The sequence below is a fragment of the Bradysia coprophila genome (assembly GCF_014529535.1).
Source record: "Bradysia coprophila strain Holo2 chromosome X unlocalized genomic scaffold, BU_Bcop_v1 contig_130, whole genome shotgun sequence".
Lineage (NCBI taxonomy): Eukaryota > Metazoa > Arthropoda > Insecta > Diptera > Sciaridae > Bradysia > Bradysia coprophila.
This window is the reverse complement of record NW_023503296.1, coordinates 1,825,844-1,853,406: the sequence shown is the minus strand read 5'-3', so window position 1 is coordinate 1,853,406 and position 27,563 is coordinate 1,825,844. Positions and strand designations below refer to the sequence as shown.

At 31.9% G+C, this 27,563-nt stretch overlaps 2 protein-coding genes across 7 annotated transcripts in view; one reads left to right on the top strand and one right to left on the bottom strand.

Moving 5' to 3' along the window:
- LOC119067910 (autophagy-related protein 16) overlaps positions 1 to 14,690 on the top strand; it is a 33,998-nt gene extending 19,308 nt beyond the window's left edge. For 2 of the 6 annotated variants that reach the window (XM_037171207.1, XM_037171205.1), the window contains exons 8-10: positions 13,454 to 13,839; positions 13,914 to 14,057; positions 14,319 to 14,690. In XM_037171207.1, coding sequence (XP_037027102.1) covers positions 13,454 to 13,839; positions 13,914 to 14,057; positions 14,319 to 14,436 — 648 coding nt within the window. In that variant the 3' untranslated portion in view covers positions 14,437 to 14,690. Of the gene's footprint in view, positions 1 to 13,453; positions 13,840 to 13,913; positions 14,058 to 14,285 lie in introns of all 6 variants that reach the window. The other 4 variants (XM_037171204.1, XM_037171203.1, XM_037171209.1 and 1 more) reach the window with 2 other exon arrangements.
- The window catches only part of LOC119067908, a 103,849-nt gene that overhangs the window by 5,079 nt on the left and 71,207 nt on the right, over positions 1 to 27,563 (bottom strand). The window contains exons 4-6 of the mRNA XM_037171200.1: positions 23,944 to 24,278; positions 23,020 to 23,180; positions 16,155 to 16,356 (exon numbers count right to left, since the gene is read on the bottom strand). Coding sequence (XP_037027095.1) covers positions 16,155 to 16,356; positions 23,020 to 23,180; positions 23,944 to 24,269 — 689 coding nt within the window. The 5' untranslated portion in view covers positions 24,270 to 24,278. The remainder of the gene's footprint in view (positions 1 to 16,154; positions 16,357 to 23,019; positions 23,181 to 23,943; positions 24,279 to 27,563) is intronic.

Below are 27,563 nucleotides of genomic sequence, written 5' to 3'. Positions count from 1 at the left end.
TTGACGGGCAATGGGCATTCAAATGTTATTATTTATTTATCTACACAACGATCTACAACGTAAAAGTATTTCCATTTGGCTCTGTTTCCACAAAAACGAAAACTGAAAAACGATATCGATTATAGAAGAGAAAATTGCAAAAATATCACTTGTGTAAATTCAACAGAAGAAAAAAATTGCCTCAAATTCTATGGGGCCTAGTACACTTATTTACTTTGTGTACTTTTCGTACACATTATAACTCCACGATCATACAATGTATTGCATTGCGCATTGCACATACACTCCACTGCAATTTCGAAACACAATGTATTTTCGTCTTTTGTTTTAAAATGCCCGATCTATAAAATCTAAATAGGAAGCCTTTTTTCGTCTTTGGAGAAATCTATAAGAAATTATGGCATATGTGGTAGTGGTTGTTATTCGCTTCTTCAGCTTCTATCTTTCGGCGCGCGCGGCATCCGAAACAAGGAGGAAAAAAAATAAATAAATTTATTTATTTTCTTCGTGTTGTTTTTGTTTTTTTTTTTTGTCTTTTCCCTCTCGTATCATGGTGTACACATATAACCATCCTTGGCCATTATAAATTTATTGATCGGGATGTTAAATGCGTTTTAAGAGCAGATATATGATATGATGTAAAGTGTTTGTTTTTATGGTCCATTGTTTTTGGATCATATATTATTATTATAAATACACAATCATACTTATTATGTGGTGTGCATTGCACATAGTTTAAATGAGCCTTGTTATCGCAAAAACAATGAATGAAGAATATATATTTGAAAAAAAAAACTGAAAAAAAAATTATTCTTTGCTTTGCGTAACGCAAGTTATGAGAAAATGGCTGGTGATGGAAACACATAGGAATCGATCGATTTAATAATCCTATTAGTTAGGATGATACAATCTATCCGAGAGAGGAAAAAATGGTATATTATTTTAAAATATGTTGTCACGATAAGCATAATAAGTTCGACTAACTTGCCTTGCCAATTTGAATACTCATAATATTTGTATAATCGGAAATCGCCTGGATATAATTTCTGTTTCGAACCACAAAACGAATGTTTGCACTCCGATCAGATTTGTATTCATTTTATGGTTGCATGTTAGGTTAAGCAGCTGCTGGCTGTACCGGTGGACAATTTACAAATGTTGAGCGAATATTTAGTATACTATCATTGTGTGTAAGATAGGTGTGATTGGAATGCAATCGACAAAAATTGTATATTATGTCACTAGGACTGAAAAGGTGTATTTTTGACCCAGGTGGTGAAGACGTCCGAAGATGGACGAGTCCGAGTGCTCTTCACCTCATTGGTTATAAATTACACCTTTTTGGGCCTAGTGACAAAACTTACTAATTTAAAATCAGGCACACCAAAAAGTCACATTCCGAACAAAAATTGACACAAGTGGTGCGAAAAAGTGGGAAAAACCTTTTTTGGTTTTGTTTCGTGAGAGAGTGTGACATTTTGGCCCGCCTCAATATAAAACAAGTTGCTTTCCTAATTATTTTGTAAGAAAATGGGAAAATGGTCCTTGGCTTCTACACCTGGTATCGAATACTTTCCCGTTTAAATGAGCTTATAATCACACAACATCCATAGATGTTTTTAACATAAATTTATATTATCCGCAAATCATCGAAATGATTGTTTAGCTGAGATTAAAATTCTCAAGTTATTTTTTATCTATCCGGATATTTCCCGAACCGTTAGAGAGGAGCGTCTCTACGAACAGATTCCCAACATAAAAAATAACTTTCAACTTCAACAATATATTTATCTCTTCCATCATATCAAGTATAAGCGAAAATTAATGACGCTGGCTCATTAATTGTATTAAGTTGTTCATACAGTAAAATATGTGATCTGTTTAGTGATGATGAATGGGCAAGAAATGTGTTAAACTAATAACAAAATGTAATTAATTTAAAGACGGAAACATTTACCCAGAAGGTCAATCCTTTAATAATCCCCATACGAATTAACCTTTTTTTTTAATCTGAAATATATCAAAACTTGAGCATAAATATAAACGCATTTCTTGTTATACGTTTAGTTAATTATATATGCCTCAACAATATTGAATAAATTACACCGTACGCTATTATCATTCATTTATTTTATTACCGATCAGTGTAACGATAAGACTTCTTTTTCTGGTTGTTAACATATTAATCAATAAATACGAAGCAAAAGATATTACACATCGATACTAGCGCCGGTTTACGGTATATGCGAAATTGGTCTGTGTGTAGTAGGTATGCCTTTTTGTAACACTTAACGTTACCCTTTCAATGAACAAAAAATGGAGAGAAAAAAAAAAGAACAAAATACTCCGGGGCAATAATTATCTCAAAAGCATCGACAATGTCTTCTTTTGTTAGACATCACTAATGTTATGCGAAGTGAAAAGCTAGAAACCCGAACATCCGAAACGTATATGTATATATATATATATATATGAAATTCACATATTTATGCACATTTCGTTCGGAGATTTCTTTAACAGAAAAATATGGAAAAAGATATCAAAAACTCATTTCGTGACACAAGAAAAATTTGCAATCAATTTTATAGTCATGAACTATTGTGGTACACATAAATATGCACGGTGCAACGTCAATATAATTTTAATGCATAAGAAATGATTATAACACACCGCATGTCAAAAGTGATAGCTTCATATCAAAAATGAACACAGAGGAAAATAAAAAAAATAAATATTTTCTCTTTCAAATTCAAATGAAATATTTTTTGTTTTTTGTTTCCAATTTATTATCATAAATTTATCGCTGGCAATAAATAAATAATAATAACAATTTTAGTAATGGTTCTAAAGAACCGTGTGGAGCAACACGAAAAAAAAATCACATTTTAATATTTTTTTGTAATATTTCTCCTTCGTTCGTTCGTTGTTTTTGTTCCGTTTCGTCAACGTTTATTTACCATAATTTTTTTTCGTAAACATTTCAACTACCTATGGTTTTATTTCCATTAAATGTATATTACTATATTTTATTTGATGAAGATTACAAATAATAATGTTTGACTTTGGCTTTATGAAAAAAGTAAAAATAAAAAAAAATGAAAAGAAAAACGCAAGACACGCGAATATCATGGGTTAGAGATTAATTTATTTACACGTCCAATATTTAGAAGGCGAAAATGTAAAATATTACAATTATGAGAATGGTAGTCACGTTTCGAAAAAAAAATTCTTTAAACGATTTTGCTTGGTGTTATTAAGATTACCGATTTGAATCTTTGTGGGCTGGTTTTTTTTCCTCTTAGTTTCTTCCTTCTTCTTCATGTGTATAAATGGTTATTGTTTATTGCCATGCAATGACAGCGTTTGAGTGTTATTTGTCAACAGTTTAACTCGACATGTTAATGAGCAGCTTCCGCAGTATACGTAAATCGATAAATGTATGGCTCATTCAATTCGGTTTAAGCACAACATTCGGCTACTAGCTAAGGAGATTTTCATCAGATTAGACAGCTGGTTTGGAAAATTCCACTTTCTTCTCGCAAGAAAATTATCAAAAAGAAATTTCCCACTTGTGTCGGAAATAAAGACTCATTCAAATGCAAAGAGTGATACCAAAGGTAAAACATATCACGAATTATTGGTCTGTCAGACACTGGCTTGATGCCTTATCAACTGCCTTAAGATTCATTTCCCGAAGATCTGCATTATCAAACGCATATTTGAGAGGCCTGACTACTATTAACAATTGTCGATGGGTGGAAATGGATTATTGTCCGCTTATTCTTAATTGGAGTCCCAATTTTACGGAAAATGATCTTTATTAAAAATGTTGGTCGCCTTGGGCGAACCCAAATTTCCTGCGAGCATTTCGCCGATTAACCAAAAGCATAAGCTTCGTAGATCATACATTTTTCCCAATGATGGCGTCGGATAACTTCTATGTGGGAGATGAACTAAATATTTGATAGGAATACACTCAAGCAAATCATTTTAAATGTTCCATTATAACAATCCCTATAAGTCATTTAGCACCATCACTACCGTCAGTCTTTGTTATTACGAACGATTTAACTAAAAATTAAAACACCTCAACCTGACTGTTTTATCGATAAGTTCGCCCCTTCCATTACACTTTTAACCATAATGAATAAGCACTTCTGGATATTGTTATTAAAAAAAAAATCTTTTTTTTTCCTCAAAATTAGAGAAAAAAAAATTATTAAAATTTAACATTACTTCGAAAGCAATCTTCATACCATAAACGATATAAAATATTTTCATATCCACCTTGCTCATCTTGCATAACACAAGAACTTTAACAATAAATAAATCACTCTCAATACATCATTTGAATGAGTTGCGGTATTCAATTACCACAAGCAAAAGTGTTTCAAAAAATAATCTTATCCGTACGAATAGTTTATAATGTACACAACACCCATTGTGCATGGAAAAAAGGGTAACGCCGCAGTCTGTCGATTGAACCTAGGCTGATTTAGATACCGAAACAACGAAACGAAAAATACTTATTTTTATTTTCAAACCGATAAAAACAACATTTTAATACTTTTTTTCATAGATTTTTTGTTGTTGTATTGCAATAACTTTGATACCATAGCGTTCAAAGTTATAACATAAATTTGAACGCTGTCTATATAATTTAGATTTCCAGCTACCTATTTCTCATCCCATCATTGGGCATTAATTATTCTGATTATAGGGAATTCTATTGTTACCCACAATTATGTTGAAAGGTGTCGAAAAGGGCGATAGATATTTTTTAGTGCAACAAAAAATTGAATGCAAAAATCATCGATAATATTATACCCAGCGCAATAATCATTAATGATCGGTACACAGAGTCAATTTTCTTCTGTGTAGCTCCATTTATGGAAGCAATGAAGTTTCTTAAACAGCTTTTGAAAATGTTTCATCAAATGGATTTGATAGGCGGTACAACATGTGTTATACAATTGCTATTACGCATAATATTTTATCGAGCAGGAAAAATCCGCATAGTTCATCATCATCATCAGTTTTTTTTATATCAACCTAAATACATTCATTCCAGCCCCGACCACTTAAATCAATCTAAATATATATAATACGACTAATATTCTCCAATATATCGGCTAAAAGATGCATACAGAGTGTGTGCACTGATTCTACTATAGGGTTTTCCGATCTATATATATATATATTTTAATGCACATGTCGTACAAAAGTACACAGAACATCGCTCATGAACTAAGTACTTAAAATTCATTTCTATGTATACTTACTTCTAACAATGAAAATAAAATGTTCTGGTGCAATTTTAAATAATCTGCATTCTCACGTTAATGTAATCATGTTTCCTGAATGCTTAAACAATTTTTTTACTGTACGTTTTTTTCATCGTCTTCTTCTCATTCTGTGTTTGCTTTTATTTATTCGCCTTTCATAACATTTAGATATTGCATTGGAAACGTTTTCATTTTCATACATGTTGTTGTTATATATACACGATGGTATAACTTCTAATTGAACATGACTATATCATTTGTACGGAGGATGCTTCATTGCTCATATATTATGAATTTATTTGGAAAGGAATGTGTGCACATCCCTTTTGTAAACCGACGGTGCATCTAACATTTGTTATTTTATTATTAGCTTTTTTTTGCGGTATATTTTTTATGTCTTGCATATCGTTGCACAGTGGTGCAAGTAGTCCATCATCCCGAAAAAGCAAGTGAATCGAAACCGCAACAAGTGCGTCAAAAGCTTATGATCATTCGACTGATCATAAGATTAATTTCAACCGAACAATTCCGTTTGTGTTATGTTCTTTTAACGCTTTAGCTCGCACCTTGCCTGATAGTGTATGCCAGCGATGTATATGAAGAAAAGAAGAAAAAAGAATGTTTGCTGACATTGTCGGTAAAATTCTTCGTTGCTCAATACATATTGCACTTTTGATTTAACATGAAAATACCATAAAACGAAATACTTGTCAGCATTCCATTATAAAATTGATAGAAAAATTAGCTACGAAAAAGTATTTTTCAATAATTTAATAGCAACGAACAGGGAAACAAAACATTCCTCAAATTTATATATTTATCAATAAAGACGAAGAAAAGAAGAAGAAGAAAAAAAATCGAAAATAATAAAACGGAGGAAAAAAAATTATGGTGAACAACATATGTTTCATCTTTGATAATTAATTATACCGTAGAAACAAAGATTTTTCATTTAATCTATTCAGAATATTATATATAGAAGAGAATGCGGGATTCCGCACAAGGCATTTCTCTGATGTTATTTCTTACAAATATGGTATTGTATTGTTCGATTCTTATGTCCGATGACTTAAGACTCTTTTATATAAAATTAAACACGTGAAACACATGAGCATTCGAATATAATAATTATTGTTTATTATATTATGTTTGTCAATGTGTCAATTTGGTTTTGTAAATTTTCAAATGAGATGCAATGTGTGGTCTTTTGAATCTCTCTCTTAACGATTCTCCATTTCTTTTCTTTTTTTATTAATTTTTTTATTTTATTTTTATTTATCGTATTTCGTTACGTTTAAAATGATATCATGACCTTATATCCTCAAACTAGCCACATAAGTTTGTTACAAAGATTAAGACTATTCTGGTTTTCATAGAAAAAAAGTTTGCGGCTGAGCGCATATCACAAGCGAGCAATAATATGCCAATGATTTGTGACTTGGCTTATTTGTTTTACCTCTATGTAACTCGTATTTGAATGATAAAATAAGAGAAGAGACTTCGAAATGCTATTTATGGACAGAAATTTTATCTGATTTTCAATTTACAATTATTTATATTTTCTAGCACTTGCCCTGACGCGTTCATATAAACAGACTCATTTTTAGTTGGTTGGGTGTTGTTAGTTTTTCTCTCACTCTCTCTCGTTTTTTTTAACGTTGATTTTTTTGCCTTCATTTTTGTTTTGTAACACACAAAAAGATTTATTGATTTTGAAGGTGAAATGGATAAATGGATATAAATTCGAGCATCATCAATGCATAAAATGTTTCTTAAGTTGAAAATGAAATAAGAAAATAGCTGCAAAGGATAATAAATTTTGTTATTGAAAATTTACATGTCACGTTTTACTGTTTTCTTATTTACACTTTACTTTAAACTTTTTATTTTATTTTTCTCTCCTATTGATCAAACCTAATGATTCAGCATTTGAAGAGTGGTGCAAATTAGTTTTCATTTATTTCATTTTCTTATCAAAATAAAATACTTTTCAATAAAACACTTTGACATTATCGGCTTATGTGATTTCTGCACAAAATGTCAAGGCGTTATTGCAGGTACATTGGAATCGTTGACAATGCATTTGAAATTTATTACACTCGGCCATTTACTGTATAGATTCGTCGGTTATGTTGAATTTTTGTCTATTATTTTGTATTCGAAAATTAAATCTAAGAAAAAACCTACATATTAATTCGATTTCTCACGCAAGACAAAGACCAGTAAAGTTGTATAAGAGTTTTAGATTCGTCGGTTCGATCGGAATGAAGTCATGCGATGATTCTTTGAACCATCAGGTGTTTTTTTTGTGGAATATAGAATTACGGAAAATTCATAACGGACCTGTGAACGATTGCTCTGTACAACACTGAAAGGTTTATGTGTCTTATGCTTGTTCGGTTCACACAAAAAAAAGGAACCCTATCCTCTGTAGTAGTCGAGAATATGAGACATCTAAGGCAATAATTAGGTTTATTAAATTGTATACCACACCACTGCTTAGTAGTTCTTTCTAGCTTTCTCTGCTTATTTTAAATGAACAAAATTTTGACCTACAGTTTGAGTGGAATTGTAACGTAGAATAGAATTTCTATGATAAAGTTATCAAGAAAGATTTAACGGCTGTGTTATCGACAACGACAGTGAAACTTTGCCATGTCTATTTTGGTCTTATACCTCAAGATTTATGATACAACAAATGAAGTAAAAGATTATGCGTTAACATTTGTTGAAAATATACTTCAAAGGGATTTATAGATGCGATAATTATACTAGTGATATGCATGGCGGACTAGATTCTTAAATTCGAAAACCTAACAAAAAACGAAATGTATGCATAGTTTCACTGGTTTAGTTAAATGTTCCAATGAATGTGCAAATAAATTATTTTCCCTTGATATCACTCTCTCTCTCTCTCTCTCTCTCTCTCTCTCTCTCTCTCTCTCTCTCTCTCTCTCTGTGTGTAATACACACTGTGCATGTGTGTTTCGAGTTCAAACAATTTTCTTGTTGCTTAATTCGAAAATAATTAATTTCAATTATTTTTCGAATTCCACAGAACTGTATGCATAAAAAAGTGTGAATAATCTGCCGGTAATAAAATTATGAACAATCGCATTCGTCTTGATAATGCGCTAAAGATAAAAGCAAATGAACTTTGCATGAAATGAAAAATAAACGAATGAATGAACGAAGGCAAACAACACGAAAAACATAAATGCATGACTGTCTAAGCAAAAGTCTATTACTTTTCGATAAGAATTATTTTTCTCTAAATCTATGTCTATGTCAAACAACAAAACTATTTAAAATTACAAAAATCATTGTAGCGAAATTATTTATTTCCAAACAAGTGAGGGAGAGAGAGAGAGAACAATTTTTAAATTACATATTAATATAAGTACACACCGGCGCAATATATACCTAACTAACTATTCGCAAAGCTTTAACCCATCTCTACCTATCCACCTGATATATTGAAAATAAATTATCGCATACATGGTACTTAAATGAAAATGTTTAATTCAATATAAAGTACACTCAGTTGATTTCTATATTAATTATTTTATATTTTTGCTTGGCTTAATTCAATATACAATAATTTTGCTATACAGCGAAAATAGTTGAGTTGAGATGATGTTGTTTGCTCCTTGGTCGTGAATTGAACAGACAGTTTTCGCAGGAGAATGGAAAAAAGTGTAAGAAAAAATAATGGAAAAAAATAATAAAAATTGAATCTTTAAATAAAAAGGAATTAATATTGAATGCCGAGATAAAGAAAATGAAATAAGTAGAAATTAAATTGCAGATTTAATTGATATTCTGAAATGATAGTTAGGTATACAATGTTCTTCAACAAATCCGAACTGCTTCTCGAGATATGTATAACATAAACATTCAAATGTTTTAATTTCAACGTGGAAGATGTACACGATTTGAAGCTTTTCAAATGTAGTTCAAAATGTTATACAGCATCATTTCGAATTAGGGAGCTGCAATCACGATGTGTTATAGAGCTCATCGCAAAATGATTGCTTTATAACTGAAAAGAATTAGCGGATAGCTACGAAAAAATAGAAATGTTTTATTCTTTCTGTACAATTAGGGAAAAAAAACTGTACAAGAGAAATGCTATTTTACCGATTCGATATGAAAAGCAGCGCCAAATTTAGTGAACTTTTAATGAAATTTAGTGAAATAATTCGCAATCAACAAGACAATCTCATTGATTAACGGTATCGGTCCGATGAAAAACCAAACTGAAGTATTTGATCTGTTTTCCAAGAATTATATGGTTTAACTGTGTTGTTCACATTGTTATCTCATTATCTCACCAGTCCAGGCAACACAATATATCATTTTCATTTTAATTAAATTTACTTAAAGTTGATGTTTTCCAACATTGCTTATTATTCCGTCCCGATTATGGTAACACCCCTTCTCCATTGTATATCTACCAGAGGCAGGTGTAAATTTGATTCGTTTAATATGTTATTAAGACAATAAAATCTTCTCATAATTACCCCGAAATGGAAAATTATTATCTAGACAATGTCAGTGCATTTATGCATACATATGGCTAGCAATCTGATTTAATTGAAACAGCTATACACATCCATTTGGTTAATACGTTTTTTTTTTATTCTTTTGCTTCTGTTGTTGTTCGATGTATAATCTTTTTAATTGGTACTCTGCACATCGTAATAAAATAATGAATAGTGCACCAGTTTTGAAAAATTAATTACAAAAGTTCATTCCCATATTGTGAATTGTAATTGACTTTTCGAACGAAATAGAAGAAAGAAAAAAATCTCTTTATGTAATACGATGAGAAACATAATTTTCGAAAAGGTAAAAGAGTCGTTGGTCTTAACACTTCCACTAAACAAATATGTATGACAACTGACAACTCAACTACAGTTTTTGGTTGGTTTTTTCTTTTCATATACCAAAGACAATGTACTGCACTCGAATAAGAACTGTATTTTAGCGTACTAGAGTTCGAATACATTGGAAAATACACGTGTGTAATTAGTTACACATTAAAATATCTCGATTGTATGAACAGGTAAATTATACGCTCTTCCATATAGCATATATGAATGGGATTAAGAGTTCAACGAAAAGAAGAAGAAAAAAATATTGTAATCTATCGTATGTAGAATGTGTGTATCTTATGTATGTATGTAAAGACATTATTAATTAATAAGTAATTGAGAACGGTAACACGGGAAGAAAAAGAAAACAAATAAGAACAAAATAGAATTGTTTTAATGCACTTTAATAATAACCATAAAAAATGTGTATTAAACGAAGAAATGGGTGCATGTAGAAGACGTTTCAATTGACTTGACGATACGTGGTTTATAACACACACACACACACAAATGGAAAAGAAAATAGAAAAGTTCTGACTACATACTCAACTGCACGGTTTTAATTATAGAGCACGAAATATGAACGTACCGGATAATTTTTATGTTTAAATTCATATCCATTGACGGTTGGTTAAATTAATAACATAATTTAACATGAAGCAACAATAATCGGTGCTGATCAATCGATGTCTTTTCGTATCAATAATTAAAATGATTTACTTCGTAATTAATGAAAACGGACGTTGTTGTTGTTCTTGTTCATGTATGTATACACAAAATACAATAAATGGGTGTAATGATCGTGGAAAGCGAATGAAAACGAACACCAGAGATCTGATCACAATGTGGCCTGAGTGTGCGGCCGTTTGAACAGATAAAACTATAAATGGCTATCTTGCAACGGCAGAAAAAGCGTAACAATAAATTCATTAATATTAATTATAATTTAACTGCCTTTGATAGCTACCGAGAGAACGAATGGTACACACTAATTTATATATAGATGGTATGTAGACGGGGAGATTCTAATAGCTTTAGATAGCATAATATATGTAATATATCTAAACCATCAAAAAGCCCTTGATTCTCCAGTGTTGTATATGAAAAAAAATACTTTTTTTTTAATATGCCAATTCCTCTCCAATGCCTTTTATAAAATCGTACGCATTCGAATATTATTTCGCATATATATAAAATTTATGTTTATATAATCTGAACTTGTTTATCTCTGTAGTATTGAATAGACAATTTCAGTAAATGAGTTATTTACAACTGGCGCCGTATTCATATTTTAATCCTTAAATAGGTTCTGCTTTTTGCGCGATCTCAGCGATCGTGTTTCATAAAAACCAACAACAACATTTCTGCATATGTAGAAATTTATGTTTTCGCATTTTCTTTACTCGCAAACATTGAAGAAATTGATATTTATGAATTTTTCCACTTCTATTCGCTTTGCATTTGTTTTTACTTTTAGAATAAATTTTTTCGTTTGTTTCGTTGCCCGTTTCTTTATCCAAGGTGTTGAAAAATAATTGTTGTATATAGACAATTATATTCATAAATTTTACCATCGTTTTATCGCAAATTTATTATATCAAATTGGTAGTGGTTTATAATTTATTTATTATTTCGTTAAATGTTTCTCAAAAATGGCTATTTAAGAAAATTCAGTCTTGGATAATATGTATTTGTTTAACGGTGGTTCAAAAACGGTAGTTAAAATTTATGATCGAAAACAATTTTAAACATAGTTTATCAGTGTGTTATAAATTATATATACATCGTCGAGGACTGACAGGCGTGTTGCATACACCAATAGTCTACAATATGAATTAAATATTTTTTTTTTAAATATGAAAAAATAAGGGAAAACCAGAAAATTCTAGGAATCAGATGAGAATGGAATGTGGATTATCTTTGTTTTCTGACTGTTTTCGTTCATCTTCTTCAACATACAAGGAATCGACTTGTCGCTCTTGGAAATAAAATAGAGCATCATGTTCACTTAATAATAATTTTCTTGTAGACTTAAAAATGTTCGGTGTAATACAATTACGCTGCAGTGTAAGAGGATGAACGGATCTGATAGATAACAATTTACACAATATAACAAATTAAATGATTGACTTGAGTTTGTAATAACATATTTCATGCGTTTACGTATTTAATGGAAGGGAAAAAAAACGAAACACTGCGAATCCTTAAAAATCTCAAAACAGAATTTGTTTGAGGCGATACTTAACACTAGGCCTCACAATTGGTTCATTGCAACGATTTTAGAGAGCTTGAAATGAAGGAAAACGTGACTGTGTGCCTGCGTATGGACTGAGATTTTGAGAACTTCATTTCTGATATGTTGATTAATGGATACTTAACTCTTGGATGAAGAAAAATACCTTTTCAGCTAGCTCCGTATTTTGTCAACAATTTCATTAATATCGTTCCCCCTACCCGTATGGTATATCAAAGTACTCTACATAGAGGAACACTTGATACCAATAACTTTTTATTAAAACTAAACTGGATAATTAATCGGTACAGCTTATAACCGTTCTGTCTTTCGAATTGAAAGTGTTTATCTATCTCAAAACATAAGTAAATTAATGGCTCTGCAATTTATAACAAACAGTAGATCACTCAGACTCTCCAAACTGAAAATGCACATATGTCATTCATCACCAGGTGAGCACAGGCAGGGTGGTAGATATATATTAGAATATGTTAGCAAAGTAGATAAAAACAAAATTGAAACGGACACGTCCATGTTCACACCGCCTAATGGCGATCTGTAGACGAGACAGCAGATTACCGAATAAAACCATTAATATCCGTTAAGTCAGAGCCAAAATGTCAACAAGTCACAACCATATAAGTTAACAATAAATATTGTGTTGAAAAATAATTAATTATACATTTTCCAACTCCAACAGTACTGTTACATGCTACAGTTGCGTTGCGTCACTAATTAATAGACCTTTTTATGGTTAGAATTTTCATGGTCAGTTGAATTTTACTTTTAAACTGAACAAAATGAACTGATCGAAACGGGACAATACAACTTGTAACATACATCATCGATCTGCACTTCTTGTTGTAGTATTGTGGCACTGTTTGTTAATTTTAAATTGAACAAAAAAAAGGAGAAAATATAGAAAAGAAATGAACAAAACAGACAGATCGGTACGAATGGAATTTAAGACATTTAGGAGCCTAACGATTTTTTTACATTCAAAAATCATTCTCGATTCAATCGATAAATTGAAATCTTATTTCGTTTATCATTTACAGCACACATTAACCGGTCACAGTGGAAAAGTGATGGCCGCTAAATTTGTGGGCGAGGCAACAAAAATCGTAACCGGCAGTCATGACCGTACTCTCAAAATTTGGGATCTACGTAGCCGCGCCTGCACAGAAACGAAATTCGCCGGCAGCAGCTGTAATGATCTAGTAACAACTGATGGATCGGGTTCGACGATAATTAGCGGACACTTCGACAAAAAGATTCGCTTCTGGGACACAAGAACTGACTGTTCGGCTAACGATATTGTTCTGCAGGGGAAAATTACATCATTGGACTTATCTAAAGACTGTAAATATTTGATTAGTTGTGTGAGAGATGACACCATCAAGCTGTTAGATCTTCGTATGAATCAAATAATAAGGAGTTTTAGGTGGGTCCAACATTTTACATTGACAGAGTGAAACGAATTTTGGTTACAAATTAATTATCTTAAACCGTTGCCAGTAATGACAATTTTAAAGTTGGCTGTGATTGGTCTAGAGTTGCATTTAGTCATGATGGTAGCCGAATAGCAGCTGGTTCAGCCGATGGTTCGATTTTCGTTTGGCACGTGTGTGGTCGACTTGAGACAACGCTAAAGGATAGTTCGTGAGTAAAACCAATCGATTTAACATTTCAAACAATTAATTGAATGAAAATTTGTTTTTTTTCTGTTACTAAAACACTGAATTTCTTCTTTCACCTACACATCACCTATGTATGCTCTATTAAAAAAATCACATTTCATCTGCAAACACACGCACTACACTAACCAAAAAAAAAAAAAATTAAAAATCAAACTGCATGCGCTCAATTATTTTTAATTTTCAAATAAAGTAATTGTTCAGTCGATCCATTTCTGACCCCGAGGTCTGGGGGATTTTTTGTTCGCAGTGTCGCCGTTACAGCAGTTAATTGGCATCCATTTAGTTCGACATTGGCGTCGGTAGATCGTCTGAAAGCTTGCACAATTTGGTCGGACTCATAAGTTACACACATACCCACAAAAATGAGGGGAAAAAATTGGTGTTCGGACAGTAATACCTCATAATGAGATTTAACTTTTAAGCGAATTAAACGTCCGATCGATAAGTGTGAGCGATGCAAAAATTTGGAAATAAATTTTTGCTTTGCTGACAAAATCGATTTTAACAAAGTAAAAACATTTTGATTTGCAGGTGTTTTCACTTGTTGGAATATAATGTCGTATAAATCTACTATTTTTTTCGCAAAGTTGTTTTTGAAAAAAAAAAATTAAAATTAAAAACTAACAGAGAAAAATTGCTTTCATCTTTTAGTCATCGTCCATGAAGTCATTTATCAAACGTCACTCATCACTCATCACCACAAGCAACAAGAAAACATTTTTTTTTAATTCTTTTAATAAAAATGCAAATCTCAATATTTAATCGTTTAAGGTAAACGTTATTTGTAAAGATTTTTTTAAAAATAAAAATAAAATTATTTGAGAGATAAAACAAAGTCTTTTGTTTTATTTAACAAAGTCAATAAATGGTTTGGTGATTTTCTGGGTAAGTAGTCCCAAATATAAATGGCTAACAACCACAAAAAAAAAAATGAAATAAATTTGTTCAAGTGGAGGTGATCTAAGTAAGAACAATGGTTCTTGCTGCTTGACATAAGACGCAGAATACAATTTTGTTCCGTATTTTACAGGTGGCGACCCTGAAATAAGTTACTCAATTCGTTTCAGCTGTTTTTCTGCTGGTCAACTCATACAAACAAAACTTCTTTTACGTCTGTATACGGAATTATCACTACCAGTAAAAAACGAAATGAGCAACTTAGTTCAGAGTCGTTGACTGTATAAGTACACAGGACAAATAAATTGACAATAAAAACATTAGAAACAGAACATCACTTTTAAGAAAGTAGCCTTTGGCAGCAAATTCCATATTTTATAAGAATGCTGAAGTGTGTCGTCTTTTTATGAACAATATGTGGGAGCAGTGAGTAATACATGAGCCAATAAGTAGCTATTTATGACAACGGTGAAATTACGATCACCGGGTTTTTTTTTGCTAAGAAACCCATGAAACCGTTCAATAGTCTCAATATTTTTCAATCGATATTAAACCTGCCTTGAACTATCCACAGTTCACATTGTGCACAACGACAAATCGCCTAAAAAAAATGAAAAATTGAAAGGAAAAGAAAAGAAATGAAATATTCTCATCATTATCGCAACATTCCAGCATTACAATTCTGATTAACACCTTGTCGCCACATTCACAACTATCTTGTTGATTATCTGAAATTAATTGTTTCGAAAATATTTACGTTCAACAACATTTTCGAACCTCATAAACACAAAATTGTGCTCAAATGTAGATCCACACTAACGAGAGAAAATGATATTATTCGTTTGACCGTTTATGTAAATATTTAGTTAACAAATCTACACCTTATTTGATCAACCATTACATCTATCCCGTAGCAATATCGGTTGGAACCCCTTTTTTATGAGTTTTTTGGCTTAAATTTTTTTTCTTTCAGATTTCATCTTCAATTCTTACTTTTTAATACCAAAAGTTTATAATGCACGTCCGTGCGAGCAAATATTTGCGTTAAATATGAGCACAGACAAACATCCACAAAAGAAATAAATGAGAAACCACTTTTCGTCGATGATGAATATATGGCTGGTTTATGTATATGGCTATGAAATCAGGTTAAGATTCTTACCTGCAAGTGAATTCGTTTTCACCTAAGCACATTTCCAAGCAATCACGTCTGGATGTGGCGGCCGCACTACGTTTGGTAAAACCAGCTAATTTATAGCCTTGCACTCTGTCAATACACCATGCTCTAGAACAAGGACGCAATCCCAAACACGATTTTTGTGCATAAATTGTGAAAACAGGAAATTGTGATTTTGTTAACGCTCCTGGAAGATAACAGAGAAAAAAAAAATTGAATTAAAACAAAATGCCGTCATAAGTTTCTCAAATAGTAAAAAAAAAATCGATAAAAAAAACTGAAAATAAAAAATAATTGGAAAACCGAACACATTGCGAAGAAAAACTGAAATCGATGTTTATGATTGTATTGTCTTTCGTTCTGATAGTCTATTATCGATCTGTTTGTCTTTTCTAACCAGTCAAGTATCATTTTTGAAATTCCTTGACAATCAATTACTTATAAATTTGCGGTTGATTTTACCGCTTTGCACAGCAGTGTTTTAGTTGTCATTGACTCTTGAGTAATTTTATGTTAGTTTATTAAATAAATAATACACAACCATTACACAGCGCAAGAAAGTATCAACAATGACTTAACAATGCCGTCCCTATTGATTTTTCATTGTTTCGTAAGTGATTAGAATTAATTCTTCGATATTTTATAAAAATGAAAAATTGGATGCAACGAGATCATGTTTCTAAAGAATTTTTCTTTTCTTTTTTTTTTAAATCTCGTTTATTGTGGATTCTCCGCAGTTTGCACACGCACACAAAAAAGTGGAATAATTTCAACGAGGTGTGATTCGCTTAATACGCCGCTTGAAAATTCGATTAGGCTAACTTCTTGTAGGCAATCAGACTTTCTGTCTTGGTCTTTTCTATGGAATATTCTTTCATGTAATAGATCAACAGACGTAATTGGTACGATAAAGAAATGTCATCCGATCGTGTGAAAATAATGATCCTGATTTTATTACGAGTTTAAGCACAAAATAATGATTCTTAAGTGCAAATCAGTGCAGTTTAAAGGATATAGAGGCATGGAAAGGATAATAAATGGAGACCCATTAGATAGGTCTGGTATGCTAACTGAAACTGTCCAAGAAATACGAGAGAAACTTCTTTGAATTCCTTCAAAGAAATAATTATTTTTTAACGACCACATTCATTCCTTAAATTCATGGTGTTGGATAATAAGCTCAATATCCCCTATATACGTTTCATGCATGTTCATATGGTTAATTAAAAATAATTAATTTCCATATTTTTTAATGGTATAATCTCCAGCAATATGTCTTTGGAAACGAAAACTGATGGCAATTTGTAAATATAAATTTATTTTAACAACCGCACACTGCCAATCAGTAAAATAATAACCGTCGTAATATCCACCACACATGACATCGCTTTTAAAAACAAATTAAAATTCAATTTCTTATCATAAAAATCAACATTAAGATCATTGCCTGGTTCAATAAATAAGTGTGGAGTTGAAAATAACTTGGCCAAAATAACCATAAACTAAACGCCGACATAAGACTTATACAGCAACTAATACAAAAAAAAATTGAATGTTCAACTGAAAGACTCAACGACGTTTCGAGTGAAACATAAAGAATTTATTAGATTTCCATCCATTAAAATAGAAATTAAAAAAAAAGTATTTTCAAACATTGGACGGTTGTCTTCCTCGCCAAACATTATTGTTTCATTTAGTCGATACAAAAGTTATTCTAAGCGCAACAAACAGCGAAAATAATTTAGGTGTATAATACATTAAAATGTGTAAAACATAATTTTGAATTGTAATTCTTTTTTTTTCTCTTGTGCATATCGTGTCTGATGGTGAATGATACTACTTGTCGGTTAAGGCAGTGAATATAAACATCATTTCACCAGATCTATGAGTTGAAAGCAAAAAAAAAAAAAAAAAATTCGTGATCACAGTTGTCGTCAATAACGGGCTGGTTTCAAAACATATTCCAACTGTGTAATATATAAAAGTAAATAGAAATTTCTTACGTTGGACGGCGAACACAACATTTTATATATTAATTGTATGGAAAATCTAAGTCACTTTGTGGTTTGCAGATTTATTTATGACACAAGTTACATTTTGTTTTATTTCAGTCGTCATTTCATATATGCGAAAACACCTTTTCAAATGACCTTCCATCGGAGGAACGGTGCAGTGAATGGAATTTTCTTGCGAACGAATTGATATTTGTGTTGCTCCTTGTTATATGTGGATGTGATTATCGTTTTAACCATTCGCGAAACTATTATTTTAAACCAACGCGATGACTGTCATCACGTTTGTGTGGAGAGAATGCGTATAACCGAAAAAAAGATTGTGATTTCGCAGCAGTGTGATATAATGATACTGGAAAAACTGCACACTATAACGTTTACCGTTAACAGGGAGTGCATTGTGATCTCAAATATGTTACTTCCTTTCTTTATCCACAGTTGCTAACTATCTACTATCAACGGCACCGAAAGAAATATGTGATGTCATGATGATATTATATAGAAAAACAAATGAAGTACAAGATTTTGTATCAAACACTGGAAGATACTTTGAACAACAGAATTATAAGATTTTATTATTAAATCGCAATGCGGTTGTCGTTTCGAATAATTTAAATCCAGACGAAATTGGAAACTAAACTACGAACTGTACCACTGATACCACCCCACTTCTTATCTGGTATTTGTGCCCACATACCATCTTATTAGCAACAAAACATTGAAGACAATTCGATGAATAAAATTTGCAGAAATACATCCCACTTCTGCATCTGCATATCGACAGAGAGCATTTAAATGTTAGCCACGATCTTGTTTGCTAAAAACAGTTAAATAGTTTCGAACAAAAGTATTGTATGTAACATTATCATTGGAAATTATGGTTGTCCTCGGGTAATCCTGACAAACAAATAACTACTTGAAGATAATCTTCCTTCCAGTAATATTTCTAACATATTCACCGAGACCACCTAAATCTCATATTTCTGATCACAAAGATCTATTCGTTTTGAATCAAATTTACAATATTTACAGTTAATATCATTCATGTTGTTACACTTTCTTCAGCGAACCGTATCTATGCAGAACAACATCGTGAGAATTTCCGTTTCATTTTTATGCACTTTTTTCGTTTCTGCTTTTTTTCTTACTGATGTTGTTATTCATATTGAAACTGAAACAAAACATATAAAAATCTGCCTGTTACCTTTAACCACACATTTGATCGAATGACATTTTCTTCATTTCCCTGCTTCTGTTGACAATATACCCTCATTTATATTATACACAGACGGAGATTGAATGTACAGAATTAATTGCATTTATTGTCGTCCTCTAATCAAATGCATTTACAGGCAAAGTGCAGTGTCAATAATTTTCAATACCAATTTTACGAAATGAAATAATTTCAAAAACATCGTAACATTCGTTTCAGCGGAATCGTGAAACACCTCTAGGTTAATTGATAATCACGGTCGGATTGATACAGATTTTTTTCCTTCTTTCTTTCGTTCTTTCTTTTCTACGAACCGAAGAAATTCTGTACAAACATAAATGCTGTATAAGCAGAGCACTGCTCTGAGAGCAGTGTGAGATAAGTTGATGGAAATTTGAACATCGTTACACAACATCTTGTTAATTTAACATTGCTACAAAAAAAAACGCAGCACTGAGATAGACATTTTTTTAAAATGCAGATACTTGTTCACTGAATGGTGGATAGTGCGGAATAAATACATATATGTGCGATGCGTATTTGATATCAGTTACAATTGCACAAAGTAACAGTTCTGTAATTATAAGTTTCAATCCATCGATTTTAAAATCGATCTATCCCTCGTAGCATTAAAATCCATTGAATAAATTTTCATAATGAGTTTCCCATTTCAATCACATCCCAGAATTAAATCGTTTTTTTTTTCTTCAACTTCTTCTTCTGCAAGAAATGATGTGTTCAATGCCATAAAAATGTAAATATCAGTCGTCAATCAATGTTCCAGCATATGCACAACGATTCAAATTATTTTTTGATACATATATTGGCAATGTGCTAAATGTAGCAGCCCTACGACGAAATAGCTCACGACTTTAACCAGCAAATATTGACTTTAGCTTTTCTATCTTATTTTTCTCGAGTTAAAATAAAAACATCTCTTTGCGATATATTATTGTGTGTGGAGTGCCTGTAAAACTCATTACGTATGCGGTGAGATATTTGCCGGATAGAGGAATTCAAACACGATTTATTTTTGTTTCGGAAAATTTTTCGTTTCTTTTTTTTTCGTATATAACATGAAAAATAACTGTTGAATGTCAATATGTCTTAACATATAAATATCTTGTAAATCTCTCGATTGTGAATTATCGATTCGAATCGCATCAATGCGTCATAATGATTGACGCTTGCAATCAAAGAAGTTATCATACGAACATTTTCGTTATTCAGCAGAAGAATTATTTTTTTTACTTCAGAGATCCGTTTGCTGGGTAATGATTTTTAATGAGAACGAAAAGTGCATTCGAATTGGAATGAGGTCATTGTTTTGGCCTTCTTTATGTCTCCAATTGACTCTCCATCGAGGTTTTATTGTCATATCGAATTTTGGGGCTGATAACATTCAGGATCTTCAAATCATGATGCTCAATGATGAGCTGCATTAAATTTGTACGATGCAAGAAAATCGAATGTTTCTGAATTTTTAATTGAAAGACTTCGATTGAAGTAGTAGAAGTGGTTTTGGTATTCGATTAAATAATCTGGAAAATTCTGGTCGGCGGAGAAAAGAATCAGTTTTCATCAACAAAAAAAGAACATTCCACTCCTGCTTTGACTTATAATTTGTTGTTTCAATGGAACGTTTATCTTCCAAGTTTTATAGTTCAACACGGACTCTTTCCTAGTTCACAAATAACGTTACAGTTTCGCGAGTTTTTTTCTACAAGTTTGCAATTAACGGAAAATTACAGAATGACTAAGCCTGTAGAGCGTTATGACCACTGGCCGATTTTACTGCCCTCGACTTACGACATGTTTCTTTACACAGAGAGCAAAGTTTTCACAGATTTCATTTTAATGTGTTGGTGGTCTATAACAAATCAATTTTGACGATGTTTACATTTCAATGATGTGAAAACGCGACTCACGGTCATGAATCAATAGCGATTTAATCTCAATTTGAATCTTTGCGCTAAGTACATTTCAAAATAGTAAGTACGATTCAAAATAATCTATGAAGAGATTAGGAACGAAGCATCTCAGCGAGACATTAGGCATAAACAAAAATTTAACTTTTTGAAATCGACAAATGTCAAATTGGAAAAGATTGGAAAAGATTTCAATTAAATCTTTCGAAAGATTTACTTCCAAAGATTACGTACCATAGCACATTTGGAAAGGTTTAAAATGAATGGTTTAAAACCACTGAAGTACAAGATTTTTTTACCAAGCGTTTTACCTTAATCGAAACAAGTAACAGATTTGAACGTTACACCGATGCTTAATCATTTCAGATTTTTTTACTAGATTCTGAAACTAATTACATCCATTATAAATGCCAGTAACCGTTTCATCCGAAAGAAGATTTCTGCAATAATTCAAAATGTTCGCCGATTCTAAATTTAAAAAAAAAATGTTTTCGCGTTTCCTAGGTTCAAATTTAAAATTGATTGATTTTACGATATTTATCGCTCATAATTTAATTATAATTTATCATTTTATTCCTCTACACCCGACACTGCGAGTTGTGTGGTAGGCAAATTATGATCGAATGAGAATAACAATAAATACCGCAATGATTGATAAAAATATTGCTCTGAACGATTTTCTTGGTGTTTTTTTTTTCGCTTGTCCGCGTATAAAACATTTCTGGTAAATTGCTTTTTACAACAACATCACCGGTATGTGTGTATATACGACGCTAAAAGCAAAAAAGTATTTATTTCGATTGATAAACTTCATGGTAATTTGAACAGAAAGATAATGTGAATTGAGCAAATATCTGTGGTACCGTACACTCTGGTTTAAATTATGTGAAAAAAGCACTAATTTTTTTTTTCTTCTATGCCTAGCAATACAATGTACGGTATTGTTGTTGAGGATAGGTAGCCTTCTTAACTTAGACTATCGCTAACGGAATGGATGATGTTTAGGTGCAGTCAGGTGAATATACATATATTTCGCATAAATTAAGTTCTGTCCGTGTCATAATATAAAAGAATTTATTCTCTTGAAACATGGTACTGACTCAATGTTATGTATCAATATTTCGTTCAGTAAAAAAATCTTTCAATTAACTGCGTCCGTCTCTCAAGAATTAATAACCTTTCGAAAGAGTTCTAAGTTAAATCGAATAGTTCAAGCACTCGTTTTTCGAACATAAGTAACTCTCTCATGTGCAGCAGATCAATTGAATGATTGGGTGAAGGACGTTAGTGCGTCCGTCCATTAATTTAATATTGCTTAGTCATATCTTACACTGCTGCAGCTTAAATTAAATCACATGAGGTGGAACATTAAAAAGATTTTTTTTTGTTGACTACATTTGATAGATTGTTGAAATTGATGGGCTTGAGAAAAATGCAGTCGGAATATTTTATCCTTGAGAACTCCGGCGTCAATAATGAAATTTAACAAGACGTTTTCAAAAAAGGGGAGCGATACATTTTGCAATTAAAAATGCAACCGATCTCAGTTTGAAATATAAAATAGAATAGAAAAGTCTTTATAACAAAAAAATTGGCTAGAACTTAACGAAACAATCGATCCATCTACTTTGCAATGGAGCGTCAATTTCAAAACAGAAAGTTGAGGCACAAAATGTTAGTTGATTCGTTTTAATTACCTGGAAGTTTATCGGAATTCGATGAGAACAAAACACACAGCCCCGTTTCATAGTTTACTGAACGACACGAATCGTTACTCTGGCAAGCCTCCAAGCAATCGGTTAACATTAATGTGCCGGGAATCGATTCTAATAGTTTTCCAGGTGCTGAGAAAACGTATCTGCAAAAGGGAAAAATAATTGTAAAAAAATTAAGATTTTAATTAAATGCCTGGTGGATGGATGCCGAGTGTGTGTGTGTATAGAGACGTATAGAAGACAAGTTAAATCATTCTGGCATAAAATTTTTTTTCTTCTCTTCCTCTCGTTGGATGCAGTTACGTAGGTATTACATATTATTTGTAACCATTATCGAGCTTACTGAAATTGTACGACGGTGTAACCATTATCCATCACTTTGAACAATTTATGAATTATAAATTATCTATAGTTGTCTCGTGGAATCGTGCTTTTAATGCAATAATTTATATGTAAGCGGTTTCCTTATTGACCGCCATTACACAATAATAAAATTTCGTAATTGAATTTTTTACGATTAGCGATAACTAGTTAGATTTTACTCGGATCTTAATGTGTTTTCTGCGAGCAAAAATTCTTTGATAATTGAACAGGGTGCGGATATTCAATTTTTTCCCCTTTATTCGTAATACCAAACATCTCACTTTATAATTATTGTAAGATGGAAATACTTTACTGCTTTCGCCACTACAGTGACCAGATGTCGTGAAATCCTTTCACCATATAATTGAAATGAAACTTGGTCTTACAAACCGATAGTTCAGCAAGGCTTTTAGCGAACATTTTGAATGATACTTGTGAACGTAGTGAACGTAGTGATTATTTGCCACCTGGCATTAAGTGGCCAAAGACTATTTACATTCAGGTGCAAACAGTGTAATAAATGAATCCTGTCCACAAACTTACCCGGTAACAATTTCAAATCCAATCATGTCTGGATCGCATTCCTCTTCAATCTCACCGACAGCCATCATACTATCAGTATTCGCTGGCGTCGACGTTGCGACCGATGCTGGCGCAACAACGGCCGCCTGTGAAACGATTTCAACGGGTGCGGCTACAGGTATTTTCGCTTCTTGTGGCTCGGTACCGCTCGCTGTTGCCATATTATCACTAGCTGGCGCTTCGTCAGCATTTGCTATGGGTAGATCGATTCGTGATCGTCTGGCATCGGTTGTTAATGTTGTTGATAATAGGACTAATAGAATGAAACTATGTACTTTCGGCAGCATTTTGATAATCTGAAATGAAGAGAGAACGATTTTTTTTATAAATTTTTTATTTAAACGTAATTCAATCTAATTAAATGTTACGTTTTCGTATTGGTTACAACCCACAACTCCAATTTCGTTATAATTAAATAAATTATTTATTTCGTTTGCCCCGTTGAATTTATACTTAATTACGCAGTAATTGAATCTTACATTATGGATATCCATTCGACATGACATTCGTTTTTGTACATGACCGAAACAAGTAACTCATTTCTTTCAATTAAGAACACAAATCAGAAATGCACTAACAAACGCATCCCACTCATAACATTTTCAATCTAATGGTTTTGCTATCTTAAATAAATCTTTGTATCGATGAAGAAAAAAAAGTATTTATTGTACATAGAGTTTAGGTAACGCAAATAACGTAAGAATCAATACTGCATGTAGAAAATTTCCATGTTTTGGTGCCATGTATCGTTCAATTTTAAAATGTTTCCTGGAAAACAATTAAAAATAACACAAACTCAAATAGACTCTTGAACCGTATGTGAAGTGTAGCTTTTATACGATGTGTGTGGCTTTATTAAATCAAATGAAGAAGAAAAAAACGTTCAGAGAGCATCCTAATATGTCGAACAGCAAGAGGAACTACAACAAAATAAGCAAATTCAATAAATTTTAGTCAACGAACGCGACATACTTTTTCCAAGATTCTATTGCTGCTTATCATAGAGGTATACTGTCTGTCGCTGAATCAGATAGATTGATATTGCATTAAGAGGTCGCATTGTAAGACTTCTGGTTTTCGAATTGTTATGCATCGTTTCAGATTTCTAAGCTAAATTTGCTAATGAAATGCTTGGAAGTTTTTAATTCGAGTCGTTGGTCACATTCTTGTATTAATAATGTGATTGCTGAAACTATAAAACAACTGAAGCATGCAGGTCAGATACTAACGACTATTCTGTTATCTTTATGGATATAATTGTACGGCGAACAATAAAAGTTTCTCTCACCAGAAGGAGAGCAATTTAATTATTGGACCAGATGCATATTTTTATACATACACAACCTGTGTGTAATACACAGTGAATTGTTCAGTTCGGTCGAGACAGTTTGCTTATACTATGTTTATATATTTCGCTCAAGTTAATAATCGCACATGATATGGAATATAATAAAGCAATAATTTGCCATATTTCGACTCCTCACTCTAGTGTGTGCTGTTCGTTGCGTTTTTTTTTCTGCAACGAATTATGCATTTTGAAATGAATAAATGAAAACAAAATATTGAGATTCCATTGATGTATAATTTCTTTAACTTGTTTTGTGCGAGATGCACTTCTGTAATAACAAATATCGCATCTATTAAATAAGTTTGCGGTAAAAACCACCGTAATGTAATATGAAATTACTTTATTGTTTCTAATACACCATCCATATGTGAATTTGTAATGCGTTTATATGGTTATCATGGAATGATGAAACAATAACTCTCCGGCATATCTAGTAAACATGCGAACGTAAAGGTTATATATTTGATAAAGTGCATATTGAGGAGTATAGCACATCAACAACGCACACATGAGCGAAAAGATTACGTAAGAAGCACCATTGAGTTCGGAAAACACTGAATGGCAAATTTCCATATATTAAACACATATAATAGGCAGTGGAAGAAACGAATTAGTTATTTATGAAACACGAATCGTGTGAAGGTATTTTATCGCACGAGATGCCGATTGTCAATTCGAGGCGAGGCCGAATAAAGACTGGTTGATGCATTTTTGGTGCGAAAAACTCATTTTTGGATGAAATAAAACTGGTTCAAACGACATTGCACACAGGTGGCGTTAGTTTCGATTTAGCTCATTGAATTGTGTAATGGTTATGACATCGAGTGCAAAGTACTTTCTTAGGCTCTAGATGTGTAATTATGACAAGAGGCTGCAGGCGTACATAATACAGTTCGTTAGCCTAATAAAGTACTTTGCACCGAGATTCATACAACGATTCATCCGACAAAGGCATTAAAGTCTTTGAATTTTAAACATTATGATGCTGAGTTGCATAAAATAGTAAAAAATACAATTCCCCTCCCTTTTTCACAACACCACCACTATTCCATGCACAATCCCTATATTTACTCACATTGGAAACATATTTGCGAAAAATTTAACAATTTGTTCTGCATGACTACGAATAGCTTAGAATTTTTATTTCAGAATTCCATAAGCGTATTAAAAAAGTAAAAATTAAATCGATTAGTGGTTTGCTCTCTCCTTCTCTCTCCTCATCTCGTGAAGTCTTAAAATATGCATTCTTTGATTCTATATATTGCATAAATTGGTAAAGTAAGGTGTTTCTTTTCATACAATACACTTCCTACCAACATTATTATTTGGCTTAAGCATCGAGGTGAAAATTACGATTCTTATCAGTTTTGTTTATTTTCCTCCATCGCCCATGCACTCGTTAACAGTTTATATATTTTTTTAAAGCACTTATGCCATGCCAAGTATTTATATGGAAGAAGTTTTTACGTTTTTAAAAGAGTGATAATGCCTATGAAAAACACTATTATAGTTACGGCCATATGAAAATAAAATGTAATATATAAATCTTGCATAATCAGTGCTTAAATCATAGTATGAGGTATGCAAATTTATGTTCTTTAAATGAATTTTTCGATGCACATACATCAGATGATTATAATAATATGCACAAGAACTTTGTGTGCACACTCGCTGGTCTTGATGAATATTTTATTTGCGCAATGCATGATTCCTTATAGTTTTTCATTTTTTTTTATTATTATTTTAGACCCATGGCATACCACAGAGGTAAAGGTAATAATGAATTATAAGAAGAAAAAAAATGGAAATGAATAGTTTGTAGAGCACACTTTTTTCATCAGCATGCCATCAGTTTTAATATTATATTATTTACTAACGTTATACATTTTGATTAACAAGCATGAAAGACGTTACTTGGTTTAGGAACGCTTGGCAAACATTTCAATTTCAATTATCATTGCTGTAGGAAATTATATGAATGTATGAATGTGTTTTGCATGGGGTTTCGTTAACTGTCTATCAGCAAACCACTTTTCATTTCTTTAAAATTAATTTTGCGAAATATAGGAAGATTTTTTTAATTTTTCTTTTTTGTATTTTCATACTTTCGCATGATGTTTGCTTGACTGTATATCAGCAATCCTTTCTTTCATACTTTGTTAAATTATCTTTCTTTTTTTTCAAATGGACGCTACTAAGAAAATTCTATTGTCGAATGCAGCGCCTATTGTTT